At 38.3% G+C, this 16,191-nt stretch overlaps 1 protein-coding gene across 8 annotated transcripts in view; it reads left to right on the plus strand.

Annotated features, from left to right (window-relative positions):
* Positions 1–361: 361 nt before the first annotated feature.
* Positions 362–16,191, plus strand: part of BRCA2 (BRCA2 DNA repair associated) — an 84,564-nt gene continuing 68,734 nt past the window's right edge. For all 8 annotated transcript variants that reach the window (XR_010150631.1, XR_010150630.1, XR_010150632.1 and 5 more), the window contains exons 1-9: positions 362–597; positions 1,352–1,457; positions 4,026–4,274; positions 10,026–10,134; positions 11,051–11,100; positions 11,192–11,232; positions 11,449–11,563; positions 14,406–14,455; positions 15,882–15,993. Coding sequence is in view for 4 of the 8 variants with exons in the window: in XM_016925134.4 (XP_016780623.4) it covers positions 1,391–1,457; positions 4,026–4,274; positions 10,026–10,134; positions 11,051–11,100; positions 11,192–11,232; positions 11,449–11,563; positions 14,406–14,455; positions 15,882–15,993 (793 nt within the window). In the remaining 4 variants the exon portion in view is untranslated. The remainder of the gene's footprint in view (positions 598–1,351; positions 1,458–4,025; positions 4,275–10,025; positions 10,135–11,050; positions 11,101–11,191; positions 11,233–11,448; positions 11,564–14,405; positions 14,456–15,881; positions 15,994–16,191) is intronic.

The following is a 16,191-nucleotide window of genomic DNA, read 5'->3' on the forward strand; positions in this document are numbered from 1 at the left end:
CACACCGACCACTCTAAGCTTTTGTAAGATCGGCTCGCTTTGGGGAACAGGTCTTGAGAGAACATCCCTTTTAAGGTCAGAACAAAGGTATTTCATAGGTCCCAGGTCGTGTCCCGAGGGCGCCCACCCAAACATGAGCTGGAGCAAAAAGAAAGGGATGGGGGACTTGGAGTAGGCATAGGGGCGGCCCCTCCAAGCAGGGTGGCCTGGGACTCTTAAGGGTCAGCGAGAAGAGAACACACACTCCAGCTCCCGCTTTATTCGGTCAGATACTGACGGTTGGGATGCCTGACAAGGAATTTCCTTTCGCCACACTGAGAAATACCCGCAGCGGCCCACCCAGGCCTGACTTCCGGGTGGTGCGTGTGCTGCGTGTCGCGTCACGGCGTCACGTGGCCAGCGCGGGCTTGTGGCGCGAGCTTCTGAAACTAGGCGGCAGAAGCGGAGCCGCTGTGGCTCTGCTGCGCCACTGCTGCGCCTCGGGTGTCTTTTGCGGCGGTGGGTCGCCGCCGGAAGAAGCCTGAGGGGACAGATTTGTGACCGGCGCGGTTTTTGTCAGCTTACTCCGGCCAAAAAAGAACTGCACCTCTGGAGCGGGTTAGTGGTGGTGGTAGTGGGTGGGGACGAGCGCGTCTTCCGCAGTCCCAGTCCAGCGTGGCGGGGGAGCGCCTCACGCCCCGGGTCGCTGCCGCGGCTTCTTGCCCTTTTGTCTCTGCCAACCCCCACCCATGCCTGAGAGAAAGGTCCTTGCCCGAAGGCAAATTTTCGCCAAGCAAATTTGAGCCCCGCCCCTTCCCTGGGTCTCCATTTCCCGCCTCCGGCCCGGCCTTTGGGCTCCGCCTTCAGCTCAAGACTTAACCTCCCTCCCAGCTGTCCCAGATGACGCCATCTGAAATTTCTTGGAAACACGATCACTTTAACGGAATATTGCTGTTTTGGGGAAGTGTTTTACAGCTGCTGGGCACGCTGTATTTGCCTTACTTAAGCCCCTGGTAATTGCTGTATTCCGAAGACATGCTGATGGGAATTACCAGGCGGCGTTGGTCTCTAACTGGAGCCCTCTGTCCCCACTAGCCACGCGTCACTGGTTGGCGTGATTGAAACTAAATCGTATGAAAACCCTCTTCTCTAGTCGCACTAGCCACGTTTCGAGTGCTTAATGTGGCTAGTGGCACCGGTTTGGACAGCACAACTGTAAAATGTTCCCATCCTCACAGTAAGCTGTTATCGTTCCAGGAGATGGGACTGAATTAGAATTCAAACAAATTTTCCAGCGCTTCTGATTTTTACCTCAGTCACATAATAAGGAATGCATCCCTGTGTAAGTGCATTTTGGTCTTCTGTTTTGCAGACTTATTTACCAAGCATTGGAGGAATATTGTAGGTAAAAATGCCTATTGGATCCAAAGAGAGGCCAACATTTTTTGAAATTTTTAAGACACGCTGCAACAAAGCAGGTATTGACAAATTTTATATAACTTTATAAATTACACCGAGAAAGTGTTTTCTAAAAAATGCTTGCTAAAAACCCAGTACGTCACAGTGTTGCTTAGAACCATAAACTGTTCCTTATGTGTGTATAAATCCAGTTAACAACATAATCATCGTTTGCAGGTTAACCACATGATAAATATAGAACGTCTAGTGGATAAAGAGGAAACTGGCCCCTTGACTAGCAGTAGGAACAATTACTAACAAATCAGAAGCATTAATGTTACTTTATGGCAGAAGTTGTCCAACTTTTTGGTTTCAGTACTCCTTATACTCTTAAAAATGATCTAGGACCCCCGGAGTGCTTTTGTTTATGTAGCTTACCATATTAGAAATTTAAAACTAAGAATTTAAGGCTGGGCGTGGTGGCTCACGCCTGTAATCCCAGCACTTTGGGAGGCCGAGGTGGGCGGATCACTTGAGGCCAGAAGTTTGAGACCAGCGTGGCCAACATGGCGAAACCCTATCTCTACTAAAAATACAAAAAAATGTGCTGGGTGTGGTGGTGCGTGCCTGTAATCCCAGCTACACGGGAGGCGGAGGCAGGAGAATCGCTTGAACCCTGGAGGCAGAGGTTGCAGTGAGCCAAGATCATGCCACTGCACTCCAGCCTGGGCCACATAGCATGACTCTGTCTCAAAACAAACAAACAAAAAACTAAGAATTTGAAGTTAATTTACTTAAAAATAATGAAAGCTAACCCATTGCATATTATCACAACATTCTTAGGAAAAATAACTTTTTGAAAACAAGTGAGTGGAATAGTTTTTACATTTTTGCAGTTCTCTTTAATGTCTGGCTAAATAGAGATAGCTGGATTCACTTATCTGTGTCTAATCTGTTATTTTGGTAGAAGTATATGAAAAAAAATTAACCTCACGTTGAAAAAAGGAATATCTTAATAGTTTTCAGTTACTTTTTGGTATTTTTCCTTGTACTTTGCATAGATTTTTCAAAGATCTAATAGATATACCATAGGTCTTTCCCATGTCGCAACATCATGCAGTGATTATTTGGAAGATAGTGGTGTTCTGAATTATACAAAGTTTCCAAATATTGATACATTGCATTAAACAGTATTTTAAAAATCGCATTCATTAATATCACCATGGATGTCAGAAAAGTCTTTTAAGATTGGGTAGAAATGAGCCACTGGAAATTCTAATTTTCATTTGAAAGTTCACATTTTGTCATTGACAACAAACTGTTTTCCTTGCAGCAACAAGATCACTTCATTGATTTGTGAGAAAATGTCTACCAAATTATTTAAGTTGAAATAACTTTGTCAGCTGTTCTTTCAAGTAAAAATGACTTTTCATTGAAAAAATTGCTTGTTCAGATCACAGCTCAACACGAGTGCTTTTCTAGGCAGTATTGTACTTCAGTATGCAGAAGTGCTTTATGTATGCTTCCTATTTTGTCAGATTATTAAAAGAAGTGCTAAAGCATTGAGCTTCGAAATTAATTTTTACTGCTTCATTAGGACATTCTTACATTAAACTGGCATTATTATTATTATTATTTTTAACAAGGACACTCAGTGGTAAGGAATATAATGGCTACTAGTATTAGTTTGGTGCCACTGCCATAACTCATGCAAATGTGCCAGCAGTTTTACCCAGCACCATCTTTGCACTGTTGATACAAATGTCAACATCATGAAAAAGGGAAATGATTCCATAGCGTTATTATGAAAGTAGTTTTGAACTGTAATGGTAGAGGATGAATAGCTCACAATACAAATTTGTCATTTCCCTTTAAGAGAGAATTCCCATTTTATGTGAGAGTCCACATGTTCCTCATACCCATAGATTGGCCACATCTTGTGTACTCTTCAGAATTATTTGAATTTTTTGAATTTTATCTGTGGAATGTATTCTTTTTTTTTTCTTTTTTTTTTTTTTTTTTTTTCTTTTTTGAGACACAGTCTTGCTCTGTTGCCCAGGCTGGAATGCAGTGGCGTGATCTCGGCTCACTGCAACCACCGCCTCCTGGGTTCAAGTGATTCTCCTGTGGCAGCCTCCGGAGTAGCTGGGACTACAGGCGTGTGCCACCACGCTCGGCTAATTTTTTGTGTTTTTAGTAAAGATGGGGTTTCAACGTGTTAGCAAGGTTGGTCTCTATCTGACCTCGTGATCTGCCCGCCTCAGCCTCCCAATGTGTTGGGATTACAGGCGTGAGCCACTGCACCTGGCCGAATTTTATCGTGGAATGTATTCTTAATGTGAATAGTTTTTGATTCCGAACCATGAATAATAAGAAAATAAATAAAATTTAAATGAAAATAAAAGCTAATATATATAGCTTTTAATAATATAGTTAAATGCCATCTTGTAACTTTTCTGAACTCTTGTTACACCTTTCTATAGATTCGCAAGAGAATGGATTAATGATCTTGTTTAATTAATATGCCTTAACAAAAGTAATCCATAGTCAAGATCTTAAGCATTTTTTTCCTTATGATCTTTAACTGTTCTGGGTCACAAATTTGTCTGTCACTGGTTAAAACTAAGGTGGGATTTTTTTTTTAATAGATTTAGGACCAATAAGTCTTAATTGGTTTGAAGAACTTTCTTCAGAAGCTCCACCCTATAATTCTGAACCTGCAGAAGAATCTGAACATAAAAACAACAATTATGAACCAAACCTATTTAAAACTCCACAAAGGAAACCATCTTATAATCAGCTGGCTTCAACTCCAATAATATTCAAAGAGCAAGGGCTGACTCTGCCACTGTACCAATCTCCTGTAAAAGAATTAGATAAATTCAAATTAGACTTAGGTAAGTAATGCAATATGGTAGACTGGGGAGAACTACAAACTAGGAATTCAGGCAAACCTGTGTTAAAATCTTAGCTCATTCATTAATTGTGTCATGCTGGGCAAATCAGTCTCTCTGGCCTCTTTTTCCTCACTCGAAAAATGGAGACGATGAAAATAATGTCTCATAGGTTTGGATTAAATTAAATAATGTAGGTACTTAGTAAATGTTCTCTTTCATCCCTCCTTTGATAAATTTGCCAACTGAGATTTGCTGAATTACGTCTTTCTTATGCCAAAAAAACCTAGGACTTGTTTTGATGTTAATTAAACTAAACTATATTTCTGCAGGCTATCACAGAGGACAGAGATTATTTTACCGATATACTATAAGTATCATGATTTGGAAGGAGTTTCCCTGGCGTAGGTGCCGCATGTTTCTAAGCAATTATGTAATAAGATTATATATTCAGTCATTCAAATAATTATTACCTACTTGACATAAGTAATGAACTTTCCCTTTTCTTCAGAGTGTTAATCTCTAGTAAGGGGAATAAAGAGTACACAGATAAAGTATAGTGTAAGGTTGAATGTAGTATGTGCTAAGAGAAAAATATAAAAAAGTATAATGAGAGTTGAGAAGAAAGAGCAAATAGTATTGGGCAAAGTTAGGCAATTATTCCTTTGAGCTAAACCTTGAAGGATAGGTGAGAGATTAAGAAATTTGAAGATGTGGTAGAGTGATAATGTTCTAGGCAGAGGGAACAACATGAGGAAGAATATGTAGTTTGTTCAGGAAATAGCAAGTAATTCAGGTTGGCTTTGGTTGTTTTGTGTCTGAAAGGGACCAAGAGACAAGGCAAAAAGGCAGACTAAAGGCAGGCATTGAATGCCAAGCTAAAGAAATTGAATTTGTTTGGTTGGTTGTTGAGCAGAGAAATCACATGCAAATTTCATCATGCTACTTATTGTGTCAAACCTTAGATCACCTCCCTTTGTCCTTATAGCAAAATCTAAACTTGATATGGCTTTCAAGTTCCTTTGTGATCAGGCCCCTGATTTACACTCTTGGCTCAGCTTGCCATATTCATCCTCTCACCTATCTTCATTTGCCATTCATTCCTACTGAATTTCTTTTCGTTACGAAAACCACAATGCTCTCTGGCTCTTTATTAAACATATTGTTACCTCTACCCACAACTTACTTTTTCCCTACTTTTTGTCTAGCTAATTTGCGTGCTCGTCTTTCAGATCTTGGCTTATTTCTGCTTCTGAGAAATACTTCCTGTCTGCCCTCGTTGAGCTTCTAGTGAAGGAGACATACATAAGCAATTATAGTGTGATACATGCTTTGAAAGAAATTCATGGCTATAGGGAGTGCATATACAAAGGGAATATAGGTAATGGGCAAATATTTACATGTATGTTATTGGATACTAAATGGTATACATAGGATTCAGTAAATATTTGTAGAGTGAGTATTAGTATTATTTGCTTTAGAAAGCCCAATGATCAAACAGCAGTCTTTGGAGATAACGTTTTTCAAAATGTCATGTCTGTGCCATTAGAATCTTCTAGACTGCTCATTGAAAGGACAGATTCCAGGCCCCACTCTGAATCTCTTAATTTATAATTTTTGGAAATGTTGCCCATGAGTCTACATTTTAAACTACCTGAATGATCCCTATAGAAAGAGAAAACTGGAGGTAGGAAGATCAGTTAGGGGATGTGTAATGGTCTAGGTGATAGAGACAAGTGCCTGAATTACAGTAATAACAGTGAAAGTAAATATGGGACATAAAACTATAGGACCTTGCAGTAGTCTAGATATGGAGGATTCAAAAAAAGGAACAAATGACAGGGCAAAGCATATGCAGAACACAGTAGTAACAGTCATAGAAATGGATAAGGGAGTCATCCATTCTGCAAATACTTACTGCTTACTTGTGTCTGGCAACCTGCTCGGCATTAAGGATACAAATGTGAATAAGATGTCCTTTGACCTCTAAGTACTCAGTCTTGTAAGCACGTCTTGTAAGCACATCTTGGTTGCTTCCATAAAAATAAATACACTAGTGTGATATGTTATAAGAGCATGTACCAAGTGCATGAAAAGTGAGCAGCCATCTCTCTGGTTGGTCAGAAAAAGCTCCATAAAGCAGTTTTTGCTGAATCTTGAAAGATATACCTAAGGTCAAATGGTTAATTCTTTAATCATAACCTGCTAGAATTGATCTGTAACCAAGGAAGGATAGTAAGGAATTAATAAGGCCACTCTCAACTCACTGCAAAGGAGTTAACTTTTTGAAGGCTATAATACATAAATCTGCTGACTAGTCTCTTGAGACCTTTTGCTTTTACATTTACTTTCGATTCAGTATTGAAAAGTAAGAGTAATAGACTTAAGCTGTGTTTTTCAACCTGTTTTGTTCAGTTCTAACATGTAATATTTTTTTAAAAATTATTCCTAAAGTTCTATGAGGAATTGTGCTGTTTCTGCCTCTCAGCAGTCCTTCCTTTTGCATTAAATCATAGGCATTTCTGTTACCATCCTTCAGCTTATTAATGAGATCCTCAGGTTATTTGGGAAATGTTTATTTGGTAATTAACTCTTTTTCACCTGGTTCATTTTTTTAACTTTTTGTTTTAAATAGCCGGGTTTCTTTTCATTGTTGAACTAAAATGGTTGTGTTATTATTAGCTGAACTCCTTAGTTTACTTTAGAGTTCACCCTTTGTATGGTTCTATGGATTTTGACAAATTGTATAATGTCGTATATCTGCCATTATGGCATTATACAGAATAATTTTGCTGCCCTAAAAATCTCCCGAGTTCCACCTGCTCACCCATCCCTCCTCCTGAGCCCCTGGCAGCCACTGATCTTTTTACTGTCTGTATAGTTTTGCCTTTTCCAGAATGTCATGTAGTTGGAATCATACAGAATATAGCATTTTCAGACTGGCTTCTTTCACTTAGCAATATGCCGAGACCAGCTCGATTGTAGAGACCCTAACCCAGCGGCACTAGAGGAATTAAAGGCACACAGAAATATAGCGGTGTGGAGTGGGAAATCAGGGGTCTCACAGCCTTTTGACAGCAAGCCAGTGATAAGCATTGTTTCTATAGATTATAGATTAACTGGAAGTATTCCTTAGGGGAAATAAAGGGCTGGGCCGAAGTAAAGGGATGGGTCTGGCTAGTTATCTGCAGCAGGAGCATGTCCTTAAGGCACAGGTCGCTCATGATAGTTTGTGGTTTAAGAACGCCTTGAAGCGGTTTTCTGCCCCGGGTGGGCCAGGTGTTCCTTGCCCTCATTCCGGTAAACCCACAAGCTTCCAGCGTGGGTGTCATGGCCATCACGAACATGTCACAGTGCTGCAGAGATTTTGTTTATGGCCAGTTTTGGGGCCAGTTCCCAACAGCAATATGTGTTTAAGGTTCTTCCATGTCTTTTAATGATTTCATGCTGAATAATATTCCATCGTATTGATGTACCACAGCTTGTTTATCCATTCATCTATTGAAGGACATCTTGATTGCTTCCAAATTTTGGCAATTATGAATAAAGCTGGTATAAATATTCACATACAGGTTTGTGTGTGAATATATTTTCAACTCATTTTGGTTCACACCAAAGAGCACGATTGTGGGATCATATAGTAAGAGTATGTTTAGTTTTATGAGAAACTACAAGCTTTCTTCCAAAGTAGCTGTTGCATTTTGTATTCCCACCAGCAGTGAATGAGAGTTCTTGTTGCTCACATCCTCACCAGCATTTGGTGTGTCAGTGTTTTGAATTCTAGCCATTCTAACAAGTGTGTAGTGGTACCTCATTGTTTGTTTTATTTAATATTTTTTTTTTTTTTTGGAGATGAAATCTCGCTTTGTCGCCCAGGCTGGAGTGCAGTGGCGTGATCTTGGCTCACTGCAAGCTCCGCCTCCCGGGTTCACGCCATTCTCCTGCCTTAGCCTCCTGAGTAGCTGGGACTACAGGCACCCGCCACCACACCTGGCTGATTTTTTTGTATTTTTAGTAGAGACGGGGTTTCACTGTGTTAGCCAGGATGGTCTTGATCTCCTGACCTCGTGATCCGCTCGTCTTGGCCTCCCAAAGTGCTGGGATTACAGGCGTGAGCCATCATGCCCGGCCTGTTTTATTTTTTAAAGTCAATTTTCTTTCAAGAATTAGCTACTTTTTAGTATCTTTAATTAAAAATCTCATTAGAGAAGGAGGTTGGATATTTTGTTGAAGTGGGGTTTTTAAGTTACACATACATTTGCTTTATTAATGATTATGTCTAGTCCATGTTAACTTGAAAAATGAGACTATAATGAGACATTTTATTTAGGCTGCTACAAACAGTTTTAAATTTGGTCTTCACTTTATTTTAGTAACATTGATAGAGCTTATTTTTCCCGAAAGCTAAGTTAGAGATTATAGGACCAACCAAAGCAACTATTTTCTAAGAGTAATAATAAGTGACTCAGGTGCCAAATTTGTAGTTACCATGAACTATTGGAACCATATGAGTACTTAATGCCCTGGAGAGTCAAATATAATCTACTCTAATACAGAAAATAGAAATATTGAAAAACTGTAAATTGGATTTCATATTGTTAAAGCCACCTATAGCTTTAGAAACTCTGGACATTATTTTCTTAGAAAATGGATGTGTTCAATAAGAATAGAAATTATGTATTACTGTCTGCAACTCACTTTGTCTAATTATATCCAATTTATTCATCCAGTCAATATTTCAGGAGTGACTAATATACCAGACATTTTTGTAGTTGCTAGGGATACAGTGACAAATAAGACAAAATCTCTACCTCAGATTGCTCACAGCCTAGTAGGGGGAAAAAGAACAGTGTATGATCAAACTCTTCAGGGAACACATAGGGGGGCAAACACTTAATCTTACCTTAGGGATCACTAAAGTTTTCTGGAGGAGGTAGTTTCTAAATGGAAGCCTGAAAGAGTTGTTCCAGGTCAAGAAAAGCAAAGAAGGGGAAACAGCTTGTACAAAGTCCTAGAGGTTAAAGAAAACATTCTTTCAGGATATGCAAATGGTTGGGTATGGGTAAAAAGTAGACTGTAAAAGAATGGCATCATAAAAATTAAGTAAATTGTCACATAAATATATGTATTTCTTATGTACCCACAAAAATTAAAAATGAAGAAATTAAGTAAATTGTGAAAGGCCTTCATACTATGGAGTTTGACTTGATCTTGAAAAGTAAGATCTTGAAAGGTTTTTAGCAGAAGTGATATTGTCAGATCTGGTACATTGGTAGGTTTTCAGTAAATGTCTTCTCTTACTCCTTTTTTCTCTTTCTTTCTTCTTTTGTTTAAAGCGACAAGATGTTGCTCTTTTCCCAGGCTGGAATACAGTTGCATGATCATAGCTCAAGCTCCTGGGCTCAAGTGATCCTCCCACCTCAGCCTCTCAAGTAGCTAGGACTACAGGCATATCACCACACCAGCGTTTTCTTTGTAGAGGCAGAGTCTCACTCTGTTGCTCAGGCAGGTGTTGAACTCCTGCCTCAAGCAATCCTCCCACCTCAGCCTCCCAGAACCCTCAGATTATAAGCCACTGTGCTCGGGGCATCCTTTTTGGGGGGTAATCAGCAAACTGAAAAACCTCTTCTTACAACTCCCTATACATTCTCATTCCCAGTATAGAGGAGACTTTTTGTTTTTAAACACTTCCAAAGAATGCAAATTTATAATCCAGAGTATATACATTCTCACTGAATTATTGTACTGTTTCAGGAAGGAATGTTCCCAATAGTAGACATAAAAGTCTTTGCACAGTGAAAACTAAAATGGATCAAGCAGATGATGTTTCCTGTCCACTTCTAAATTCTTGTCTTAGTGAAAGGTATGATGAAGCTATTATATTAAAATATTTAAATGAAACATTTTCCTACATATATTTGTTCTATAAAGATGAATCTGATTTTTATGCTAATATTTTGGCTAAGAGCCTGGTAGAAGATCTTACATTTTTAAATAATCTTTTAGGTTGAGTCCTTTAATAGAATAGTTTTTACATTAGAAACATGTAAGTTGTTGTTCTTGTGATGTTGAATTGGCTGGTTTTCTGTATATTCTGTGATTTTTTAAGTAACAAAAATAACAGTGGTGAAAAGCAGTAAGTCAGTCCTTGAATTATCAATTTAAAATAAATTGTGTACTTTTCATCTTTGGAGAGAATATGATTTACTTTACAAATTTTTTTTTTGTTTTTTTTTTTTTTGAGATGGAGTCTCTGTCACCCAGGCTGTAGTGCAGTGGTGCGATCTCAGCTCACTGCAAGCTCCGCCTCCCGGGTTCACGCCATTCTCCTGCCTCAGCCTCCCAAGTAGCTGGGACTACAGGCGCCCGCCACCATGCCCGGCTAATTTTTTGTATTTTTAGTAGAGACGGGGTTTCACTGTGTTAGCTAGGATGGTCTCGATCTCCTGACCTCGTGATCCGCCCGCTTCAGCCTCCCAGACTGCTGGGATTACAGGCGTGAACCACTGTGCCCAGCCTACTTTACAAAATTTTTGAGTTTAAAATACACGGTTTCCAGCAGCTGAAATTTGTGAGTACATATGTGTTGGCATTTTAAACATCACTTGATGATTATTTAATGCTTCATGAGAGATTTACTTTTTAAAATGTAATATAAAATATCTAAAAGTAGTATTCCAACAATTTATATGAATGAGAATCTTCTTTTAAAAATAAGATAAACTAGTTTTTGCCAGATTTTTAAAATAACCTAAGGGATTTGCTTTGTTTTATTTTAGTCCTGTTGTTCTACAATGCACACATGTAACACCACAAAGAGATAAGTCAGGTATGATTAAAAACAATGCTTTTTATTCTTAGAATACTAGAAATGTTAATAAAAATAAAACTTAACAATTTTCCCATTTTTTTACCCCCAGTGGTATGTGGGAGTTTGTTTCATACACCAAAGTTTGTGAAGGTAAATATTCTACCTGGTTTATTTTTATGACTTAGTAATTGAGAATTTGACAATAGCGTTATACCTGTGCCCTGAGATTTACAAATCTGTACCTAGCATTCTGCCTCATACAGGCAATTCAGTAAACGTTAAGTGAAATAAAGAGTGAATGAAAAAATAATATCCTTAATGATCAGGGCATTTCTATAAAAAATAAACTATTTTCTTTCCTCCCAGGGTCGTCAGACACCAAAACATATTTCTGAAAGTCTAGGAGCTGAGGTGGATCCTGATATGTCTTGGTCAAGTTCTTTAGCTACACCACCCACCCTTAGTTCTACTGTGCTCATAGGTAATAATAGCAAATGTGTATTTACAAGAAAGAGCAGATGAGGTTGATAATTGTCATCTCTAATACTTCTATTAAAAGGAAATATGAAAAGAAAATATTAGATAATGTCTTTGATAAGTGTGTTAGTAACTGACAATAATTTTATTCTATTAAGTGTAGATTGGAATAAATACAAATACATTAAGTGGTAGTCCAGTGGTGTCAAGCATTATGTTTTAGTACGATGTGATTAATGTAGAATAGCTTACAAATATTCCTTTACTGGCCTATATAAGCGTTTAAGAGGCAGTATTTGGTGTGACTGAATTCTTTTTACAAATGATTGTGGTAATCGGGGCATTAAAGCAGCATTAAATAAGCTTTTGTTTTCTCTACTTAAATGTGTTCTAAGGTCTGTATTGCCAGTAGTACTGAATTGAGGTCTTAAATTCCACAAGTGTAATTACACAACTATGTGATAAACTGCAATATTTATCCATTCATTAAACTGTAAACTCTTTGCAGTCTCACCACAGTTTCTGTTACTAGGATCTAGAAATATTTCCTATTGTAGGCTGGTTGCAGTGGCTCACGCCTGTAATCCCAACACTTTGGGAGGCCGAGAAGGGTGGATCACGTGAGGCCAGGAGTTTGAGAGCAGCCTGTACAACGTGGTGAAACCCTGTCTCTACTAAAAATACAAAAATTGGCCAGGTGTGGTAGCACACACCTGTAATCCCAGCTACCTGGGGGCTGAGGCATGGGAATTGCTTGAACCTGGGAGGCAGAGGGTGCAGTGAGCCGAAATTGTGCCACTGCACTCCAGCCTGGGTGACAGGGAGGCTGAGGTGGGAGGATCACGAGGTCAGGAGATCGAGACCATCCTGGCTAACGTGGTGAAACCCTGTCTCTATTAAAATAGAAAAAATTAGCTGGGCGTGGTGGCAGACACTTGTAGTCCCAGCTACTCAGGAGGCTGAGGCAGGAGAATGGCATGAACCCGGGAGGCAGATCTTGCAGTGATCTGAGATCATCACGCCACTGCACTCCAGCCTGGGCAACAGAGCGAGACTCTGTCTCAAAAAAAAAAGAAAAAAATCCTGTTATAAAACTACTTAAAAATCTCTGAGTAGCTGAGATTTGGCTAATCATGACTTAGTATTTGAAAAGTTGTGACTTTTTATTTTTTATTTTTTTAATTGAGACAAGGTTCTTCTCTGTTGCCCAGGCTGGAGTGCAGTGGCACCGTCGCAGTTCACTGCAGCCTCAACCTCCCAGGCTCAATTAATCTTTCTTCCTCTTAGCCTTCCAAGTATCTGGGACTACAGGTACCATGCCACCAGTGTACTACCAGTCCTGGCTATTTTTTTTTGTATTTTTTGTAGAGATGGGTCCCGCCATGTTGCCCACACTTGTCTCAAATTCCTGAGCTCAAGCAGCCACCACACCCACCTGTGACCATTCTTTTTTATTTTTATGAGATAATAAACATACAAGTTTAAAGAAATGTCTGTACATAAATGTGATTATAGTACAAACAAGTATTTGGAAGTTCATCTAAACAAATGCATCACAGTTTATAGGCAAAACATGAAAGATTGCATAATAATGGGAAAAAAAGTAAATATTCACCAACATTCTTTCTCTTTTTTCTTTTTTTTTTTTTTTTTTTTTTTTTTTTGAGGCGGAGTCTTGCCCTTTTGCCCAGGCTGGAGTACAGTGGCACCATCTCACAGCAACCTCTGCCTTCTGGGTTCAGGCGATTCTCCTGCCTTAGACTCCCGAGTAGCTGGGATTACAGGCACCCACCACCATGCCTGACTAATTTTTGTATTTTTAGTGGAGAGGAGGTTTCACCGGGTTGGCCAGGGTGGTCTTGAACTCCTGACCTCAAGTGATTCGTTTGTCTCAGCCACATTTTTTTTGTCTAAGAAGATACTGGGCCAAATCATTGTTTCTCAAATTGCAGATTATGACCTGTTCATAGTTGTGAAACTTATTTTGTGAGTCGTATATGCTCTTTTTAAATGAAATGAAAATTCTGAGTACATCACATGTAGTTAGGGTTTAGAAAATAAAAAATACAGTATATCTAGTTAAATTTGGGCTTAAGGTAAACAGCGAATAATTTTGAGATATACTTAACACTAAAAAATTATTCATTGTTTATCTGAAATTCAAATTTAATGAGGTGTCCTGTATTTTATCCAGAAGTCCTACACACAGTAAAGTTTGTTTTGTAAAACTTTTTTACTTAACCTTTGTGTGCCCATGTGTGTGTGCAGTCATAAAGTGTGTGTGTGTGTGTGTGTGTATTTAAAAAACTAGGTTGTACTCAAAGCCTGAGCTTAATTTATTCCCAAACCAGTATTACATTTTGTTTATTCTAGCAAAATAGCATTCTATTTTGATTCCTCTTTAGCTGGGAGTAAGTTAACCCTATTCTGTTGCTTAGATGAAATAATATGGATAAAATCATTTTGAAAAGATGTATTTAATATATAGTATGCCTTTAGGCTGTAGTGTTGTCTAAATGAATGCTAAAGTCTCCAAGCTTTAGCTTTTAAGTCATAACCTCACAGCATCATCTGACTTTCCAACTCATTGTGGACAGTATTACCATAAAGTAATGATCACCAAGCCATATCTTACCACCTTGTGAGTAGTACTAAGGAAGTAAGTATAGTTTATTCACTGTGTTGATTGACCTTTCTAATTACTATACTTAAGTACTTGAATCAGTTCATTTTGTTTCAAATGTGTCATGTAATCAAATAGTAGATGTGCTTTTTGATGTCTGACAAAAAATAATTTTTTGCATTCCAGTGATAATATACAATACACATAAATTTTTATCTTACAGTCAGAAATGAAGAAGCATCTGAAACTGTATTTCCTCATGATACTACTGCTGTAAGTAAATATGACATTGATTAGACTGTTGAAATTGCTAACAATTTTGGAATGCCTTGTTAAATTATTTATCTTACATTTTTAATTTCCTAATCTGTAATTTATCTAAGCCTTTGAGAAAGTCTGTAAACCTGGTCCTATATGTGATTTTAACTTCCTGTGAAACTCTGCTGTCTCTCTGTTAAAGTTGCATATATACAATATATACCGTAGTCCCCTATTCATGGGGTATACATTCCAATATCCCCCAGTGAATGCTTGAAACCTTAGGTAGTACCGAACCCTATATATATATATTAAAAATGTGTAGTATTTATATATATATACCTATAATCTTTTTTTCTATAAGCACATACCCTGTGATAAAGTTTAATTCATAAATTAGGCACAGTAAGAGATTAACAAGAACTAATAATAAAATAGGACAATTATAACAAAATACCGTAATAAAAGTTATGTGAATGTTGTCTCTCTGTCTCAAAATATCTTATTGTTCTGTACTCATGTGGCAGCAGCTTCATCAGCAGATGTGGCCTCTCCAGTAATTTTTATATTTTTCAGTCCAAACCTATTCTTGAATCTGTGTAACCAACCATCCCTTACTTGCAGTAAATGGCTTGGTGTCATTCATTTCAGGGGATCCCTTACTGAAGTTTTCGTTTAGGCTCTATGCTTTCTGGCATAATGTGTAGCTGTCAATCAAAACAACCTGTTCATGTTTTCTACCCACAAATGTAATACCTTTTCTACTTCTATGGTGCACTGTGTGGCCACAACATTTGCAGTTTGAGGTGTGACAGCAAAACCAGCTCATATGTCTTTCTCCTTCACAATCTCACAGATAGATTTGTTCTTACCATAGATGTCGCAGTACAATTTTTTTCCTTTCCTTAAGTCGAGAACTTTCACTGTTTCAATTAAAGGAAGCACTTTATGGCTTCTTTTTGGCATATTTGAATTGCCAGCATCATTATACTTGTGCTTTGGGGCCATTGTTAAGTAAAATAAGGGTGACTTGAACACAAGCACTGTGGTACCACAATAGCCGATCTGATAACCAAGACAACTACTAAGTGACTAATAGGTGGGTACCATATACAGCCTGGATACGCTGGACAAAGGAATGATTCATGTCCCAAGTGGGATGGAGCAAGATGGTGCAAGTTTTTTTTTCTCCATTTCCATTTTCCTTTCCTAAGATTTCCACATCCTAGTGGTGCAAGATTTCATCACACTACTCAGGATGACACACAATTTAAAACTTACTAATTGCTTACTTCTGGAATTTTCCATTAAAAATTTTTGGACCTAGGTTGATTGCAGATAACTGAAATCACCAAAAGTGAAACCATGGATAAGGGGGGACTACTACTATATGTGCATTGAGAGTTTTTATACTAGTGATTTTAAACTATAATTTTTGCAGAATGTGAAAAGCTATTTTTCTAATCATGATGAAAGTCTGAAGAAAAATGATAGATTTATCGCTTCTGTGACAGACAGTGAAAACACAAATCAAAGAGAAGCTACAAGTCATGGTAAGTCCTCTGTTTAGTTGAACTACAGGGTTTTTTGTTGTTGTTGTTTTGATTTTTTTTTTTGAGGTGGAGTCTTGCTCTGTCACCCGTGATCTCAGTTTACCGCAACCTCTGCCTCCTGTGCTCAAGCGATCCTGCCTCAGCTTGCCAAGTAGCTGAGATTACAAGCATGCACCACCATGCCTAACTATTGTATTT

Source organism: Pan troglodytes, chromosome 14 (genome assembly GCF_028858775.2).
Source record: "Pan troglodytes isolate AG18354 chromosome 14, NHGRI_mPanTro3-v2.0_pri, whole genome shotgun sequence".
Classification (NCBI taxonomy): domain Eukaryota; kingdom Metazoa; phylum Chordata; class Mammalia; order Primates; family Hominidae; genus Pan; species Pan troglodytes.